This window comes from Emydura macquarii, unplaced genomic scaffold, assembly GCF_026122565.2.
Source record: "Emydura macquarii macquarii isolate MOO-44397 ecotype Brisbane River unplaced genomic scaffold, CSIRO-AGI_Emac_v2 contig_1043, whole genome shotgun sequence".
Classification (NCBI taxonomy): Eukaryota; Metazoa; Chordata; order Testudines; family Chelidae; genus Emydura; species Emydura macquarii.
The window spans coordinates 10,813,657-10,831,930 of NW_027131180.1; the positions used below are offsets into that span (position 1 = coordinate 10,813,657).

General features: G+C 40.1%; 1 protein-coding gene across 1 annotated transcript in view; it reads left to right on the plus strand.

The window, feature by feature from the left end:
• Positions 1 to 18,274, plus strand: part of SYTL5 (synaptotagmin like 5) — a 143,059-nt gene that overhangs the window by 58,290 nt on the left and 66,495 nt on the right. Inside the window, exon 3 of the mRNA XM_067545114.1 lies at positions 4,486 to 4,701. Within this exon, the coding sequence (XP_067401215.1) occupies positions 4,486 to 4,701 (216 nt within the window). The remainder of the gene's footprint in view (positions 1 to 4,485; positions 4,702 to 18,274) is intronic.

Below are 18,274 nucleotides of genomic sequence, written 5' to 3' on the forward strand. Positions count from 1 at the left end.
GGCAACTTATTTTAGTCAAAAAAGAGGGGGAAAATGGGAAATGTTGAAACAGTTCATTTGGCATTTCTGCAACTACCGTTTTGACTTTGTTATGAATTTCCTCAATTTTATTTAAAAAACCATTTTATAACATTTTAAAAGTCTTGACATAAAAACCTAACTTTTTGTTTCAAGTCAACCAAAATATTTTGATAGACAAGAAATGAAACATTTTTTGATATTTCAGTTTACTGAAAACTTCAAAACATTTTTGTTTTGGGTTGACATGAAACAATTTTTTTTTTTTTTGGTTTGTTTGGGGTTTTTTGGGACTTCCTCTGAACAGAATATTCAGTTATTTGGACAGTTCTATTTTGAGATATTCTGCAGATGTCAGGCTTGGACCTGCCTGCCACATTCTGGAAGCGGACTTCGTTTAGAGTGGAAGAAATAATTAGCTGCTGTTTATAAAGTTAAAACAGTAACAATACTTTCAGTGAATGTATATAGCAAGTGGAAGACACTGTAATGGCGGTGCACTTCACAAATAATTGTATGCATAGAGCACATACTGAGACACTTGGGACTACTGTACAACCACATCACTTTAAAGTGATATTGAGGATACCAGAAAACTACAACATAGAAACCAAAGCAAAGCCAAATAAAGTAACCTATAAAAATCTCACTCCATCTTCTTAATGACAGATGCTACCAGTAATTGAAATTGAAAGCATCTCCAGGGGGAAAAAGGGTAGTGTTTTCCAGGGATGACTGCTAGGATTCCTTTGCTGTTGTTGGAATGCTTTCTGTGTCTGATTCTCTCCCTGTTTCAGACTTTAACTCATGTGGCATTCAAGGGATATGGCATGTGAAGGATGAGATTCTTGGAAGAAACATGCTCCTGAATTGCTCTGCGAGCAGCTTGGCAAGTGTCAACTGCTCTTTTAATTTATTTTTAAATTGCAAAAATAAATCCTCATCAAATAGGACTTTAATAGTAAACACTAGTTTTTAGCAATGAAGAGCTTAATTTAAATGCATTTAATTCTAGAAGGCCTTCCAAAGGCTTGAATAGCAATGGAACAGGCACGCTCTAGGCATCATTGGTATGGATGCCTTTCATCCCCTAAACCTGCCTTTCATAATAGGACATAATTTGAGTTCATAAGCATGCCCTTATTAACTATTTAAATATATTCTTATTCAAAAAAGCCCTTTCACCGACAAGAAAAGGATTATAGCTTTAAGATTAGAAATATTATTTAGCCAAGGAACTAAGTGAATTCACTCTGATTTACTTTACTGTGTGTCTCTTCCTTTCTTAGGTCTTGTCTACATGGGGAAATTGACTGGCATAGCTAGTGGAACAAGCTATTATTTTATAACTATTTGGCAATAGCTCCCCATGTGGGCACTTTATTCTGGAATAAAAGTGACTTTTATATTTATTAGAGAAGGGACTAAGATGAGAAATTCTGATCTAGATCAGACTTTCCCTGAAGCTGGAGGGGTTTCAGAACTAGGGAATTCTGGTTCAGGTTTAGGATATTATTATTATTATTTGTATTACCATAGTGCTTAGAAGTCCCGGTCCTGGACCAGGACTCTGTTGTGTTAGGTACTGTACAAACACAAAACAAAAGGACAGAATAGATGTAATATGCAGTGTTTCTATCCGTTCAGCTTTTTACACTATTTAAAGCTATTTAAGTTTTAGTTCGTTATTTCACTGAGATGCAAAATTTATTTTTTCTAAGAATGTATCAATAGTAATGCATTACATACTGAAGCTACGTCAGTGGAATGTTAAACATGCACTCCAAAATTACTGTGTTTATTACTACAGAGATTACCTTCCGGAGTTCTCTCTGAAGGGCATTCCAAAGTGCACTGGCCCCAGTTCTGAGCTGCAGCCAAGCTGAGTTTAGCACAGCCCAAATGACTGGGAGGGGGCAGGAGAAGATATTTATATGCCACCGTAAGTGCAGCTCCCCTAGGCTTCCAGAGCCTGCTGGGATGTGGCCCGTGGAATAAACTAGAGCAACCTTCATGTCTGCTCTGATTGACGCTGAGCTGCACCAGCAATGCACATTATTAAATGTTGTTACAGTAGGGATAAAGATTTCCCACCGAAGTGCTAGCGCATAGGCCTACATTATAAAAAGTAATAGAGTTGGTAGTATTTGAATGAAGCATAGTCCTGCTCAGACCAAATGTGTTTTTTCTATTATATGAACTAACTAGATTAGATTAAATCCTGAAGAATCAGCATTTATTACTGTAAAAGCACTGTTTAGTTGGCTTATCAATCGCATCATGAATTTTAAACAATTAATGCAGTGAATCTCTGGAAAGTACTCCTGGTGGATGATTTATGTATTCACCTCTAATCAGCTTCTTTTCATACAGGAACCACACAGGCTATTTAATGAGTGAAGCAAAACCAAAGAGCAATAAAGAACTGTGGAACTCGTACACTTTTGTGACCTGAGCACCATGCCCCATTGGTGGAGACAGGTGGAGGCTGCTATTTCAACCTGGAGGCTAGAATAGCTGTGCTATGCTGCCGTCCCACACCCTGGCACTGGGTTGAAGGGTAGAATTTTGCTTTCTCAACCACTCCCTGCATGGGGAGACCTAATAATTGCTTTGACTGTGAAGTAGATTTTGTTTAGTGATTAGAGTGAATGATTGATTGCCATTGCATCTATGGAAAGATCCATATACAGATTCCAATGGGAGGCTGATACATATGGAGAAACACAGTCATTCTTCAAAGACTAAACTGCAGATTCTAGTAATTTCTGTCTTGCCACTAGTACCACATGCAATAGTATGTCAGAGCTAGATATTATTTAATGTGAAATACATAATTTTTCCCTTTTATTTACTTTTCAAGTGTTTATATATGTGACCAATATACAAATTTCATAAATCTATACACGCCAGTATAGATGTAAAGATAGTATCTTCTAATTTTAGATTCACACGCAATATTATTTTATTCTTAGTTTTTTTTTTTCTTTTATATAACATATAGTATAGTATCTGTATACGTTGGTATACTAGCCAGTTCTTCTATTGTATGACTTCTGAAAAATAAACATCAAGATCCTTGAAATGTTATTGGTTACTAGCTCTGGCAAAGTAGGCATAACAGAGGGGTGTGTTGTGTTTGTTATGGTAGAAGTTGTTTCTTCAGTAGTGATCTGTGATGTGTTTTCCTGAGAAACTACCCGTTAGCAAGTTTTGGTCCTGCTGTTAAAGGACTAAGGAGAGTCTGTTGACTCAAAAGCAGTTGGCTTATTATCTTGTTTGAAAAGGGGAGGTTGGAGAGAGGAAGGAGATCTAGAGAGTGGGTTGAGCAGTACTGAGGGAGGACCTCTAAGAGTAGCATATTTGATTTGATCATTTGTTACCTGATTGCTTACTTTATTATTAAAGGTCAGGAAGATGATGAATTCCAGATCATGTGAACAGCTGGGGAAGATGCCTATTCACATGATCATTTGAATGTTTCATACCCACTATTAGTCTTACTGCTTCTTAGCTATTGCACATTAAATCCCTTTTTATATACCACTATGTTAAGCACACAATGCTAAACTCCCAGGAATGAATATTGATAAAGAAACAGTGTATTTTGTGCCTATTATACTTGTTTCAGAAAAGAAAATCAAAATTGCAGTCAGCCCTGCTAGTTAAAAGGAAAATAATTGAAGAAGCTGAAGCAGTATTGACATAATTTTATCTTATGTTCTCTGGTACCAAAACCTATAATACCAGCTACATTATGCCATTCTCCAAATAGCTTTCCTCTTATTTTTCTTCTGATCTATAGAGATGATTGGTTCCTGTGCTGTTCAATCTGTCATTTAACATTTAGTCTCATAATCGTGTGTGTGGTGTTGGGAACTTAACTGACTTTCTTCTCTAATCAATGTCCCATCATGATATTAGATGATGCCGTGGATGCTGGAGATTTTTCTTCCAGATAAACCTAGAGCAGAGGCCGTGACCACAGGATCTTTAATAACAGATGGTACTTTTTGCAAGGACAGTCATGTTAACCATAATGTCCTGGCCAAATTTCTACTAAGGCATTTACATTTTGTCTCCTTATATATACCTCCCATTTTCCAGTTGGCTACATTATATTTTTTCATGGCTGAAAGTATGGTGGTGGTGTGATCTGCTAAATAGCCATTGCATTTTATCTCATGGAGGGCTGCATTTCAGTCTGGGTAAGTGGGGTGGAAACTGATTCTGTTGTGTAGTTTGTGTGTGACTGTTTGTAAAGGGTAAAAATACAACTTAAATTTACATAGCACTTCTTTATTGTTGTCTTTTATAGTGCTTAGCACTCTTATGATGTTGTTATTTTATACACATTCTCTAGACACTGAATGTTACTTGAACCCAAGAGGATACAGAATGTTACCACAAAATGCTATGAACCCAGTGGCATTTCAGATTTAAAGTGCCATCTCTTTTTATTTCCAGGAAATTGAAGAATGAGTTGTTGGAAGTGAGACGAAAAGGTGGAAACCGCCATTGCCAACAGGAGCGCAGCAGGATCTGTGTTCGCTGTCAGAAAAGCCTGGGCTTAGTCTTTGACAGAGGGGACCAGTGCCAAGAATGTAAACTCAGAGTTTGCAACAAGTGTCGTGTTTTGGGAATTGATGGGAACTGGAAGTGCACTGTGTGTGCCAAGATTGCGTAAGTTCTGAAGCTTTTGTAAATACAGAATTAGAGGCCATTTCTGTTATAAATAAGTTTATGCTGCTTCTGCTTTCTCTCTCTTTAACACAAGGGCATAACATAGCAGGCATAGAAGGGGAAAGGCTTAATTTTGGTGGCTTATATTTTCAGCAATATTTATTTCATTTTCATTTCTTCATTACTAGTTAGTTGTTTTTGTTGTTGCTGGGATTCTTTGTTTTGTTTTTTTGACTTTTGTATAGAGTGCTCCTGGCATCATGGATGCTAAACCATTGTTGTGAATGAGCTGAAAATAAGTGAACATTGTTGTTTCGTAATACATCTGTTTACCTTACTAAGGAACAAATCTAATAATTGAATAATGTTACAATTAAAACTAAGTAAGGTCCCTTGATGTTCAGTCTTATATGATCTGTTGTTTTTAAAAGAGAAGGAATGCAAATTAGGAGTAAAAGTACTTCAGCACCACTTTTATCCTTGTCTCCTTAGCCTCTGTTATTATAACACCTCCACAACTGTGAAAAAGATTTTAATGTAACGTGTCTCCCCATGCCTATAGAATTAGATAGAGTTCTGAAATGTATGGCATTCTGCCAAATGTATATGCAAGTCAACCTTTGCTTTTCTACTGTTAGAATATAGAGTATGGTATCAAATGTTGCTAAGCAATCCTCAGTGCAGTCACCATTAAACAGAATTGCATATGAGTACTTCAAAGTTACAGCATGTCTATATGTTTTTTACAGTACCACAATATCTCTTGTTTAATCTGCTAGACTGATGTATCAGCATTATGCATAATTTTGGGATGACTAGGGTTTTAGGCATTTTGAAAGAATTGCATTTGAAGGAGGAGAGGGTTGAGTGATGGTAAAGAGAGAGAAGGGAGAAAGCACGGAGATGAGTGGGAGCAAGACAAGAGCAGGCAGTTAGCCATGTAGCCTGAGTAGAGTGAAAGAGGTGACAGTAGAGGGCAAAGACCTCTTAACGTTATTTTTCAGCTACGTGGTGTGGATCTGTATAAAGAGTTTAATTCCTTCATGGTGTTTTCATTGTACTTGTATCTTGGCAAAAGTGGTTTTTTTCCCCCCTCCTATAAACTAAATTTAATTTAGTGCTCACAGAAGGTTCCAAATTTGGCACCCCTGAAGAATGATATTCTGTCTATCCGCAAGACTGATACAGCATCAGCAACAGCTATTCAAGCTTCTGTAACCTGCTCCCACCAATATGACTCAGCCTTTCTTTTGGAAGGGACCACCTGTAGGACTGAGAGGGCAATTCAGACACTATACTCTTTCAGTTCTTGGCTGTTTGGTCATCTAATTCTTGACTTTTCTGCTGAAATTGTCAACTGGGTCCTATTAACTTCCATTTTGGATGGTGGTGGTAGTGATGTGTAAAGCTGTCCGCTATGAAATGAGATCACCCAACTCCGATCACGTAGGATATTAAGCAGCTATTGGATGAGAGAGACTATTAGTCATTACGAGTGTGGTCCACCATTTTAATCCATGACCTGTAGGTGAAAGGCTATGTGTCTCATTACGTTTGAATCATCCATCCTTCAGTAAGTTTCAAAAGCATTTCTGTTTGTCATTTAAAAACCTATTATGGTACAGTAAAGTACAGTAAAGTTTACTGAAAAAATTACCAATGCTTTTCCTTCATGGCTGGACATATTGAATGCATTGTAGAGTTTCCCTGATCTGAGCAGATACTCTAACTAAAATGGTTGCCAAAGCACATAGACATGGAAGAAAATCTGCACATCCCATGTCAGTCACTTCTATCACTTTCTTTAATAAAGTTTTTTAATAAACCCATTACAATCGAAGTATCCATGGCATTTCCTGTGCAATAAGAGGACATCTTGTCATGTAGTCCATGACAGACTTTCATCATTGTTCTAATATTTATAGTGGTTTTCCATTAAAAAGTCAAAAAATCTGGAGAAAGATAAGGTAAATTATGAATACACTGCCTTTTGTCTCCACATTATTTAAAAATACTTAGTGTTAAAGAAGATGATAATATATGTAATTACTTACCAGACAAATGGAAAGAATAATATTGTAGCATCCGGAGTGTCTGAAGGAAGGACCAGAGACCATCTTGTCTAAAAACTCCAACAAAACTTTAATACAGTCAAATCATCACAACAGCATCTACCTCCCCAGAGCTGGCAACAGGCAGCTCCAGCTGCCCCAGAAAACCGTTTTGTTTTAATTGGCCCAGCTTCTCTCTCAAACCATACCTGCCTTCAGCCCAGCTAAAGGGGGCGGGAGAAGGCCATTACAATATAATGACTACATTCTAGAACACTCAGAAGAAAATCACCTAATGAAGAACTTCATCAAACTCTGTGAGCAGAAATGTAAATATAAAAAAGTGAGAGATCCTCAAGCATTTTTAAACACAACATAAAGAAATTAGCTTTATATGCAAATTGTATTACAAAAGAATTATACTTCACTAGAAAGTAGGAAATGAACACTACTATTCATGATCAGAAACAAGAGAATTAGTTACCTTGTCATCTGGAGCTTCCCCATTTTAACTGGCAGAGAACAAGGTTGCAAAAGTGCCCAAAAGTCATGAAATGGCAAAGCTAAGGTTGCCTCACATTCTTAATTCTGCCGCCGTGTAATACATTATAGTTAAGCTTGGCAGAAATCAATATTTTGTATATATAATTCTGACTGATAATATTGCTGTTTATTATTAAGCATTTTTAACCCAGCCTTAGGAGTGAAATATCAGGTTTGATTGGCCTGGCCTGTGGAAAAGGGTACCTATATTCAGAATAGTCTCCCTAGCTGCTTATAGTTAACCCCCTTCGCAAACCACCCTTTGTCCCTTCTTGCCCATTCCCCCTTGCCTGCCTCTGCCCCCCCAAAATCACCATATTTGGGACTCATGCTGACCTGTGTGCTAGCCAAGGGATAGTGAGAAGTAGGTGTGTGTAACTTTTGTGATCATGGCTGTGAATGCACTCATAATACTGTCTCTGTTCATTGTTTTACTTTGCCTTTGGCATATGTACTCTTGAGGACTCACTCCTCCACATCAGTGGAGCATCTCCATCAGCTAAGGCACAGACCGAGGAGGAATAAGGAGGATATGTTTTGTAAAGTGCTGCAGTCAACAGATGCAGCACATAGCAAAATAAGAGCTTGAATGGTGATGATCAGTAACAGACTCAGGCTGGATAGCCAGGAAAAGACACAGGGACAGGAGCGGATGATAAAGCTCCTGGAGGGCCAGACAGAGATGTTGAAGTCCCTCATTAACCTTCAATCTGAGCACATCTGTTCCAGACTGCCCCTCCAGCCACTACAGAACTCCGGTCCATGCCCTCCTCAAACTTCCCGCGCAGTACCTTATGCAGTCCATGCCCAGAGACTAGTTTCCCAATGAAAGCTGTAGTTACACCCAGCTGCGAGAGCCCTAACCGCAAGACTGTTCTTCTTTGTCATGTCCCCTGTTTGATCCTGTTATTAAACTTGAGTCTTTTGAAATTAAGTGAATCTTTATTTGTGAAATACATACGTATATACACCACTCAGTGCCAACATTGAAACACAGTGACTATAGGTAGAAGTCCAGTGTTCGAAAGATCATGCACCTTCCCTGACCGCCCCACACTGATGTCAATGAAATGGCCCCGGTGATCTACCAGCGCCTACAAGACTATGGAGAAGTAGCCCTTTCAGTTGATGTACTCTGTTACCAGGTGGTCAGGGGCCAAAATTGGGATTTCCTGAACATTACCGAGAGTCACAGTCCTCTGTAGCAGGAGGTGATTAATGGCCCTGCACACTTGCATCACAGCAACCCCTACGATGGACTTTCCAACTCCAAATTGATTTGTGACTGACCAGTTGCAGTCTGGAGTTGCCAGCTTCCACACAGCATTGCCACTCACTTTTCCACAGTGAGGGCAGCTGTCATTCTGGTGTCCTTGATCCCCAGGGCTGGGGCGAGCTCTGCACGCAGTACCAGGAAGGTGGATTTGCGCATCTGAAAGTTCTACAGCCACTGCTTGTCATCCCATACATGCACCACGATGCAATCCCACCACTCAGGGCTTGTTTCCTGAGCACAGTACGATGGTCCACTGTAGCAAGCTGTTGCATGAATGCCAGCATCAATCTTGCATTATTTGTCTCCATGGCATCACCGATTCACTGCCTATCTCACAGCTCCTGAAATACTTCAGGACCAGCCTTGTTGTGTTCATAATGCTCATCACCACAATGGTCAGCAGCTCAGAATCCATGGTCTCAGGCAGAGATGGCAGATGCACAGTTTACAAGGGCCGTTGAAAAAGGCGCGAAACAAAGTTGGAAGCCCGTGGAATGATGGGATGGAAAGAACTGCATCACGGGATGGCAAGCACATCCCCATGATGCCGTGTGATCCGTTCCCAGAGCTCTGAGCAGTCAAGAGTGACAGAGGGTGGCGAGTTGCACAGTGGGATAACTACTCACGATGCAACACTCTTTCTGTCAATGCAATAGCAATGACTGTGGAAACGTTCAGCCAACAAAAGGCATGATGTGTGGACGTGCTCAACCAGTGTAATCAAAGCGACTTATGATCACCAACGTAACAAGTCGATTTAACTCTGTTGAGTAGACATGGCCTTACCAATAAAAAATCTAATCCTATCAAGCCTAAATATAGTCTTTAGTTTCCTGATCATATAGTTAAGGTCTTCTATAGTTTTCATCACTGTAGTATTTAAGTACTTCCTGGATCAATTGAATCTATATTGAGAGGTCCTGATTGGACTTCAAAGAGTTTTCTCCTCTTCTCCCCTTCCTGCATAAGAAGCAATTATCATCAATAGCTTTCTCAGATGAATAGTAATTGACAAGTGTTTAATCTTGGACTGAAACTTTCCATTTTAACAGGGTTTTTTGGTGTACTGTATTTACTAAAATTCTGTCAATAAAACCTTGGTGAGTTTGTGTTTTAAACACACCTGTTTAACAAGGTGCCAGTGATAAGTTGCAGAAAGCTCTGTTCTGCAGCCAAAATGCCAGGAAGCTTGGTTTGAAACTTCAGGCTACAGATATTCCTAATTATATATGTATGACCTACATCTTTTAGTTCTGTTGAATGAATAAATAAATGAGGTTAAATGCCTGGCTAGCCAAGTTACTATAGCAGTACAAAGCAGAAATGGGGAGCTTTATCTGCATCTTTGAAAGAAGTATGCTGTCTCCAAGTAACAGGAAAAGTCATCAGTAATGTTAATTACTTTCTATTGCACACAGCGAGCCTAAAAATAGAGAAATTTCAAACAGGTTAACACAAATCTCTCTTGTGGCTCTTATTGTTTTTAATTTCAGTGGCTCTTCAGTGACAATTTGCCTGGTTGTCTTTTTTATTTTTTTAATTAAACAATTTTTTTCTTTCCTCAAAGCACATTGAAAATATTCTGGGTGGAAGCAAGCCCACAGAAAGGGGAGGTGTGTGCCTGCACGTACGCATGGGTATGTAAGCTGGTGAAGAGACCATATAGTAGGTATCAGCAAGCATTTTATCAGCAGGAGCAAATCTCAATAACCATACAGCAAGGTAGCAAGTACCATAAGCAAAAGTACCTGATCAGCCCAGGCTTCATCCAGGTTTCAAAGCCAGCATGTGGAGCCCTGCCTACCCTAGATGTTCTCCTATCTCTGGTTTTCCATCAGTCATTCTTATAGCTTCTCCCTTCAGCACCTATGCAATGGGAGAGGAAAGGGAAGCCAGAATTAATCACTTTGCTTTACTGAGAGTCTGGCACAGCCCCTGTTCACTGTCACGGCATGCAGTTCTGTCAATAACCTGCTTGTCCAATGATACTTTTCTGGAGTCAGTTGTAGAGATGGATGAATTTCTGTCTCACTGGAAATTCTGCTATTTAGACATTTCTTTTCATCCTGAGTGGGGATGAAAAGTCAAAATTTCATAAATTTTCATGGAAGTGAGAGTTAAGAAATATTTTGGTTTGGAAATGTGGAAATTTTTTGTCAGTTCATTTAACCACATTGAAATGCTTCATTATGGGTCAACATTAAACTGTGTCTGCCTGAGCTGCCATGATGTCTTATGGGGGATGTAGTTCAGGTGTCTCATGTCCCCATTCACCTATGTGGACTGGGCTCCCTTACTCGACTATATCTTTCATGGTGCATTCCTGTCCTAAGCCTCCTTGACTCACTGCAGCATAAGGCACCCCAACTACGACTCTCATGAGGCACTGTGGCAGTTCAGGCAGACATCGCATAATATAAAACCGATCCAACCAAAATATTTCAATTCAGATGGGCCCAACCCCCAAATTAAATTTTTTATTTTTTATTTTCGTGATTGAAAATTCTCTGCAGAATTGAAATTTTCCTATGGAAAATTTCTGTTTTCTGGAAACCCCCTTTTTCCATTGAAAAAACATTTCAATCAGAAAATCCTGACCTGTTCTAGTAAATGGATAGCTTCAGGTGCATATTCACCCTTGTAAAGAAATAGGGGAAACCCTATGGGATTCACTGGCAGTTTAATAATTAGGAAACACACACCAGGAAGAGGAAGAAGAGGCTGAAAAATATCAAATTTATATGAATGGACATGGACATCCCACAGAGCTATGCTCTGTTTTGGTTCTAGAGTAATCTGCTACCGAATGCAACATCCCTTAGCAGGAGAGTGTAGGTGAATGAGTTGCATGGGACCATAAGATTTCTAATCATTGCTCACACCATTGAGCCATTTGGTCCAGAATACTGGATGAGGTAGATTGATGACTAATATATGAAGATTTAGGTGAAACCCAAAATAAAATGTACAGCATCCAGCTGATTGTGTAGGACTTTCTTTAAAACATTCCCAGTCATTTAAGGTAGAGGCAAGAGCAAGCAGATAGACAAAGATATTACTGTAATAATCCTCTTGCTTGCTCACTAAAGCTGTTGGTTTCAATACAGTCAATCTGGTGCTATACTAGAGAACCCATCCAAACCTGGCTTTGAGAAAATGCATTGTAGAGGGTATTGTTTATCACTACAATGCTACTGAGAATGCAAGAGGTTGGCTTTTTGAGAGATGTAAGTAAAAGAATTTTATGTTTTCATATGTGAATTTGGAATTCAGGTCTGTTTAAAAAACACTTCGAAATCTTTGCTTTGGTGTACCATCAAATATCCTTTTTATTGATACATTTCTTATTTGAAAAACTATATAAGTCATATGATACAGTTTGGTCCCGCATCAGGATTGGGAGAAAGAAAGATATATTGTCTGGCAAGGCAAAACACTCCCATCTTGCTCCTGTTATCAGTGTATTATAGAGTGCAAGAGACAGGTACAGCTCTAGCTCTTCAGTTTTAATTTTGGAATTTCAGATGCAACTATTACATTCAAACTTTAGGACGGATTTAAGAATTCATTTTATATCTTGAAAGAGAAAATGCTTTTATAGGTAAATGAATCAGATATTCCTAAAGGAGCTGAAGGATTAAGCAACTGTAATCTGAAGCCCGTTCCATAAATTGTTCGCTATAAATTGAAAGTAAGTGGAATATAAGTGTATGGGTGTCTGATGGTAAATTTAACCTGGTAGGTGTACATTTTTGTCCCTTGGACTCCCTTGCCTTATTAGACAATAAGAATTTCTATACATCTGAGAGATGAGCTTTTTAACGATCAAGGCTACTGTGACTCAAGATCCTAAAAATAACTTTGCATTGATGATGAAAAAGACAAAGATTTAAGGTGGTGACACTGAGGTTTCCAAACCTGTTCAATCTGTCAATTGCTATGACTGTCTACTTATGATTTTCTTTCACTATGGATGGCACTACACTTGGCCAGAGGGGTGAGATGCTTGATAAAGGATCCATCCATCCTTATTCTCCACATTTCATGCAGCAGATGATAGGTTTTATTTTTTGTTGTTTACTTCAGGCATGTCTGTTCAAATCAATTTTAAGAGTAGAACTGTTCTGAACCCTCCATAAACTCTGTAGCTGTGTTAAAGGAGAAGAATGGGCTTAGTCTATCTCACAGGAAAGCAGCTCTAAAGTTCCTGAGGTATAAATGTTTATTACAGAGCTTTTCTTAAATATTACCAATCAAGTAATGCTACAATCTGAATTGGGCACTGGCTTTCCAATGTCAAACAGCATCTAACATTGTGATTGCCAACCTTCTTCATGCCTTGGATGATTTTTGAAAAGAAAAAAATATGACCCACAAACTATATATTAAATACACACTTGTAATATTTGTCAAATTTGTCAGTTTCATGAACAATTACATCTAAAGTGGGGGTAATGGTGCATTTAGATTTTGAAATACAGTAGCTTCTGCTTAATATGAGCAATTTGGTTAGAGTGGTGAATTAAACTACAATTTGTAGTCTCTAACTGTTCTGCCACATAAGTGCAGAGTCCTTCCTAATCCTGCAAAGTCGCATGGTTTCTTGCTTGATCAAACCAACATGAAATGACTTTAACATCCCCACTCCATCTCAGTTTAGCTTTCAATTTGCATTTTCAGGAACAGAGACCTAAGCAAGCAGGCAATAAGTCCTTAATAGTGCAAGCTGCAGCACTGCGAGCTTCCTCAGGAGCCTCTGCAGATGGGCACCAGCTCCGTAACAGTGTGAGCTGTAGTGCTGCAAGCGCTTTTGGCAGGAGTGTCCTAAGAAAGAAATCCTTGTGTTAAAGGTGGTGTTAAAATTTAAAAACGTCGTATGTGCCATGAACAGCAAAGGTTCTGTTACGTCTTTCGTTCTGTCTCATAAATGGTGTAATGGTTCTCCATTCACCACCGTGGTGCCTTCTGCAGGCCATCTTGGGGGTTAGCTCCGCAGGTTGGTACACCTTCTCCTGATGGTGCTTTTCCCACTGTCACATCTGCTCTCTGACCTGCGTCACTCCAGAGACTGCAGAATCCCCTTCATGACATAACCCTCTGAGTGTGTCACTATCCCCCTTCCAGGGTTTAGTACAATAGTCCAACTGTCCGGCCACTTCCCCAGTGGTGAGTGGGGGTGGTGGGGACCCAGGCCCACCCACTATTCCAGGCCCTGACCAGAGAACCTGTAGACGGCAGCCATGTGCCGAATCCCTTCCAACTTCTCAGTACATTTCCTAGGGCCACTTTCCCATGGCCCCAGCACTTTCTTCACCCTAATCTCAGGGCCTCAGCATGTCAGTCCTAGCAGCTGCTCACTCCCCCAGTCCCTGCCAGCAACTGCTCTATCCATGCTGTTAGCTTCCATCCACCTGCTAGAAACTCCCTCCTTGAGCTCCAGGGAGTTATTGATTCTGCCCTGCCCTGCAGCTGCTTTTATCTGAGCCTGCCGGCCCAGAATTGGTTGCACCCTGCAACTCCTCCCTTATAGGCTGCGCCTCATGCAGCCTCCCTGAGCCTCTCAGAGGACTCACTCCCACTGCTCCATGCTGAGATTAACCCTTTCTACTCCTGTGTGGGGCAGATACCCCATCACAAATGGAAATGAGGTTGTTTTATTTAATAAAGCAGCAGTGTCCATCATTCTTCAAATATCTGTATGGTTAATTTTCAGGCAACCAATTGGCAAACCACCCAAAACTTGTCTGCAGTCCACCAGTGGTCTGTGGGTCATGGGTTGAGAACCAGTGAATGAATAGATTCCTGATGATAAGTAAATCCTGACTGACATCTAAGCAGTCATGCAGATCTCACAATGAAATTTCTTCAAGATGAGAAGGACGTACACAACTAAACAGGAGAGGTTTTTAGATCCCTCCAAAGCACTGCCCAGTCCTATTAAATGTTTTAAATTTAGATGAATCATCCCAAGAGTATCTGTTGCCAAAAATAACTTGGAACTTCTGTCAGCAGCTTCTACTTGTTTTGCAGGCAACACAAATTAAACCAGACATTTGCCACATCCTAGAAGATCCAAATGTACATTTTGCTTTTCAGCACCAGCATGGAGGGGGTAATGATTCAGTGAATTGCCTTTTCTAATTAAATGAACTTTTCTGAGATATCCTGTAATGAGCCTCTGACTATAACATCATTGCAAGTTGGGACAGTGGTGGAGTTCTGGAATTACAATTTGTGTATGAATGGAATAGCCAAAAATACTGCAAAATACTGTTTTTTCAGCCTTTTATTTGACATCCACCATGCTTATATAGAATGTTTTTATGTCTAGCATCTCTCATGCATTATATAACAGATTCTTTATAATCATAAAAAACCTCACAAAAGATTCCCCCTTTTTCCCTCCACCCTGCCACAAATTGAACAGACAAAGGGAAAAAAAAATACGGGCCAAATTCACACACTGTAACTCATTGACTTAACTGGAGCTACGCTGGCAAGGAATTTTGCTTTAATACCTCTCTGAGGCCTAGTCTTAAGCAAAGAGCATCTGCTTCCCAAACCAGAAAAGGAAGACTCCTACTTCTGAAGAGCATCACAGCTAAAAATTCAGGATAACAATTATTCTGTTCCTGCATTTTTTATCACAGACAAAAATATGTTTTATGCCAGTCTGTCTGTAATTTACAGTGTGTGTGTGTGTGTGTGTGTATATATATATATATATATTAATTTGCACTCATCAATACAAAGGAGTATTCAGAATTCTAAGCACCCCAATGGAAGCTACAAAAACAAAAAATAAGTTTATATGATCACCACCTGTCATTTATCTAGTATTGGTGCTAGTGATATTGAACCTGTTGATTTATCCAAGAGATGCTCATTCAAATGTTTTTCAGTCATTCCATAATTCTCTAGATTTTACTGTGTTTAGGGCGTGCAACTTAAATAGGTATCTGTACTATTACTGATGATCCCTAAAGGACTTATTCTCCAGGGGAATCTCTCCACTAATCTTCATTGATGGGGCCTTGCCTACTTTTGTATCTTGACTAGGGGCAGCCTCAATGCTTATAGGGCAATGTAGGGGATGTTGGCTTTCCCCACCTAGCAAACCACTGGAAGTCTTGCCTTTGCTGGCAGAAGTGGTCTCAGCACCCATCCTTTACTTCTTATGTGATATTTAAGGTGTTGATTTTCCAGACATCCGGAGCTTCTCTTGCATCTCCTCTTTTATATTTCTACTTTCTCCTTCTGGGGGGCACATCTTGAGGAAGGATTTTCCTCAAGGACTTCAAGCTGGACCATCCCTTGAGAAGCAGGTTTTCCTTCTACCTCTCAAGCTGGCAGAGCAGCCCAAGAAAGCAAAGTTGAGGTATTATTCTATATTTGCCAGGCTCCACTCCAGTCACTTTCTGAAGAAGAGCTGTGATCTCATTGTGCAACCCTCATTCTGCCAGGGAGAAGTGCTCTGTAGTTAGCTCGTATGGTTTGCCTGCCTCTCCACAGTGCAGCCAGACATCAGTGGGAAACCCGCTGGGGCCAACTGGGAGGAGCTTTGTTTCATCTCATGCTCAGAAAAAGACGATGTCTTTTCCTTCATTCAGCTTCTACTCCCAGGAAAGAGTTAAGTGAGCCCTGCCTTGGGTCATCCAAGACTCTGCTCCTTCTGAACTGGGAAATACACAGATTTTCCTCCCTTCTACAATGGGTGGTGACATCTTTTGGTAAGGAGGCCAGGACTGTCCCCTTTTCACTTCTCCATTGGGCATGCTCGAAAGTGGGGTTCTTGGAGGAACCAGCACTCTGCTTCCAGTTCTCTTTCCCCAGACTTGGAGAAATCAGCAGTTCCCCAGTCTCAAGCACAAGGGAGCGGGGAAGCTTGAAAAAAAAAAAGAGCAACCTTGCAGCCCCAACTCAGACCTCTGCTGAAAAGTCTAAGAAATCCAAGGAGTCTAGGAAGAAGTCTAAAGAGCACTGGGTTTCTCATGCTAATTTTTAAAGAAGGCAAATTATCTAGTACTGAGCAGGAGCACTCAGCCCAAACAAAACAGGGATATTAATTCTTCAAAACAAGTTCAAAGCCTAAAGAAGAAAACCAAGAAATACCCATGGGGTGTAGCCAACTAAGCCTGTTTCAGAAGTTGCAACAAAATGTAGCTGGGGAGTACCTGCCCTCCAAAGTCAAACTGGACTCACTTTTGCTTCTTCGTTCCTATTATGTGGATATACTAAATCCTGAATGAGACAAAGGCAAGAGGCTAAGCAGGCAGGCCTTTATGTTCTATAAGATCCAGGACCCCAAAGATTCCTTGTTCTGTTCCTTTCCGCTCCCCACCACTTTCCCCTTCGCGCCCCCTCCCCCCCACCAAAAAAAAGTCATGTTGACATAGTTTCTCTGGCTAAGGATATGGTTATTCTCTCTGGTTTATCCCCCAAAGGATCCTGTTGACGGAAAAGTAAAGGGCTTCTTGAGAGGAGACTTTTGACTCATTAGCGTTTGCTCTGCAAGCAGCTCTGTCTCACTGCGTGTTTTGCTAATGCCCCCGTGGCCTGGTGTAATGATTTAGAATCCATGGAACACTTCTAAGGATGAAGATTTTTTTTTTCTGTTGAAAATGATTGTCATCTTCCACTTTTGTGGCCAGTGGGTCCCTGCGGTGTTCAGTCAGAGCTGTGGCTCGGTGTCCTGTTTTGGCTTCATCCTTGGAATACTGTTAATCATTCAGAGCAGATTTTGTTCTTAAAACATTCTCCATTTCAAGACTCTTAGATGGAAAACACAGCCCTCTCTGCTATCATCATACGAGCTTAATAGGAATGTAGGCAGTTATTTCACTCAAAACAGGCCTTTCAGTCCCAGGCTCACTAGAGAGAGACAGTCATAGAGATTCCAATTACAATTGCTACACGTACTGGAATAAAGGCAGTAGAAAAATATAATCCAGATCCTCAGCACCATCCACCCCTAGGTGTCTATATGACATCTGAAGGATGGGTCTGTGACTGAATCTGAGGCTCGTGACCACCTATCCAACCCCACAGTTGCAGGCCTCCAGGATAGATAAATGGCCCAGCTCATGTTTATGGCAGTGATGCAGCTTTTCAATTATAAGCCAGAGCCCACTGCACAGCAGCTACTCCGCTATGTAGTTAGCTACTTCTGCTTCTAAACTACCTCAGTATGAATAATAGTGCCTTCACAATGAACAGAAGTGTGTGGTTTGGAAGAGGTGCTTCGGCTGTCTTGGATCAAGGGAAGTGTTGGCGGTACAAGACTTGGGAAAATAAGATGTGCTAGTAAGAGAGAGAAAGCACTTTGGGGTTTCATTGTCAAAGTCAGGAGTAACCTTGGAAAGAGTTAATTAACTTTGTAGTTCAAATTGCAATGGGAATTTAGTCAAAAGCAAAACAGAATGTTGTATGAAAGAAGTAAAGTATTAACTTACGTTAAACCTTATGATGAAGAATTAGCACACACAGAAGATCATGCTATTGGTAAGTAGTGACAATACATACTTATTACACCTAGGGGAAAATTGTTCTTCCTGCTAACCAAAAGGTATGTGTTCTCCAGTGAATAGTCAGTTTATTTTCTAAGGTGTGTTTGCTTAAAAAAAAAACCCAAAACCAAAACAATTGAGTGGAAATTAAGTTTTCTGAATGCCTTTTGAACAATGACTGACTGATTGCTACAAAT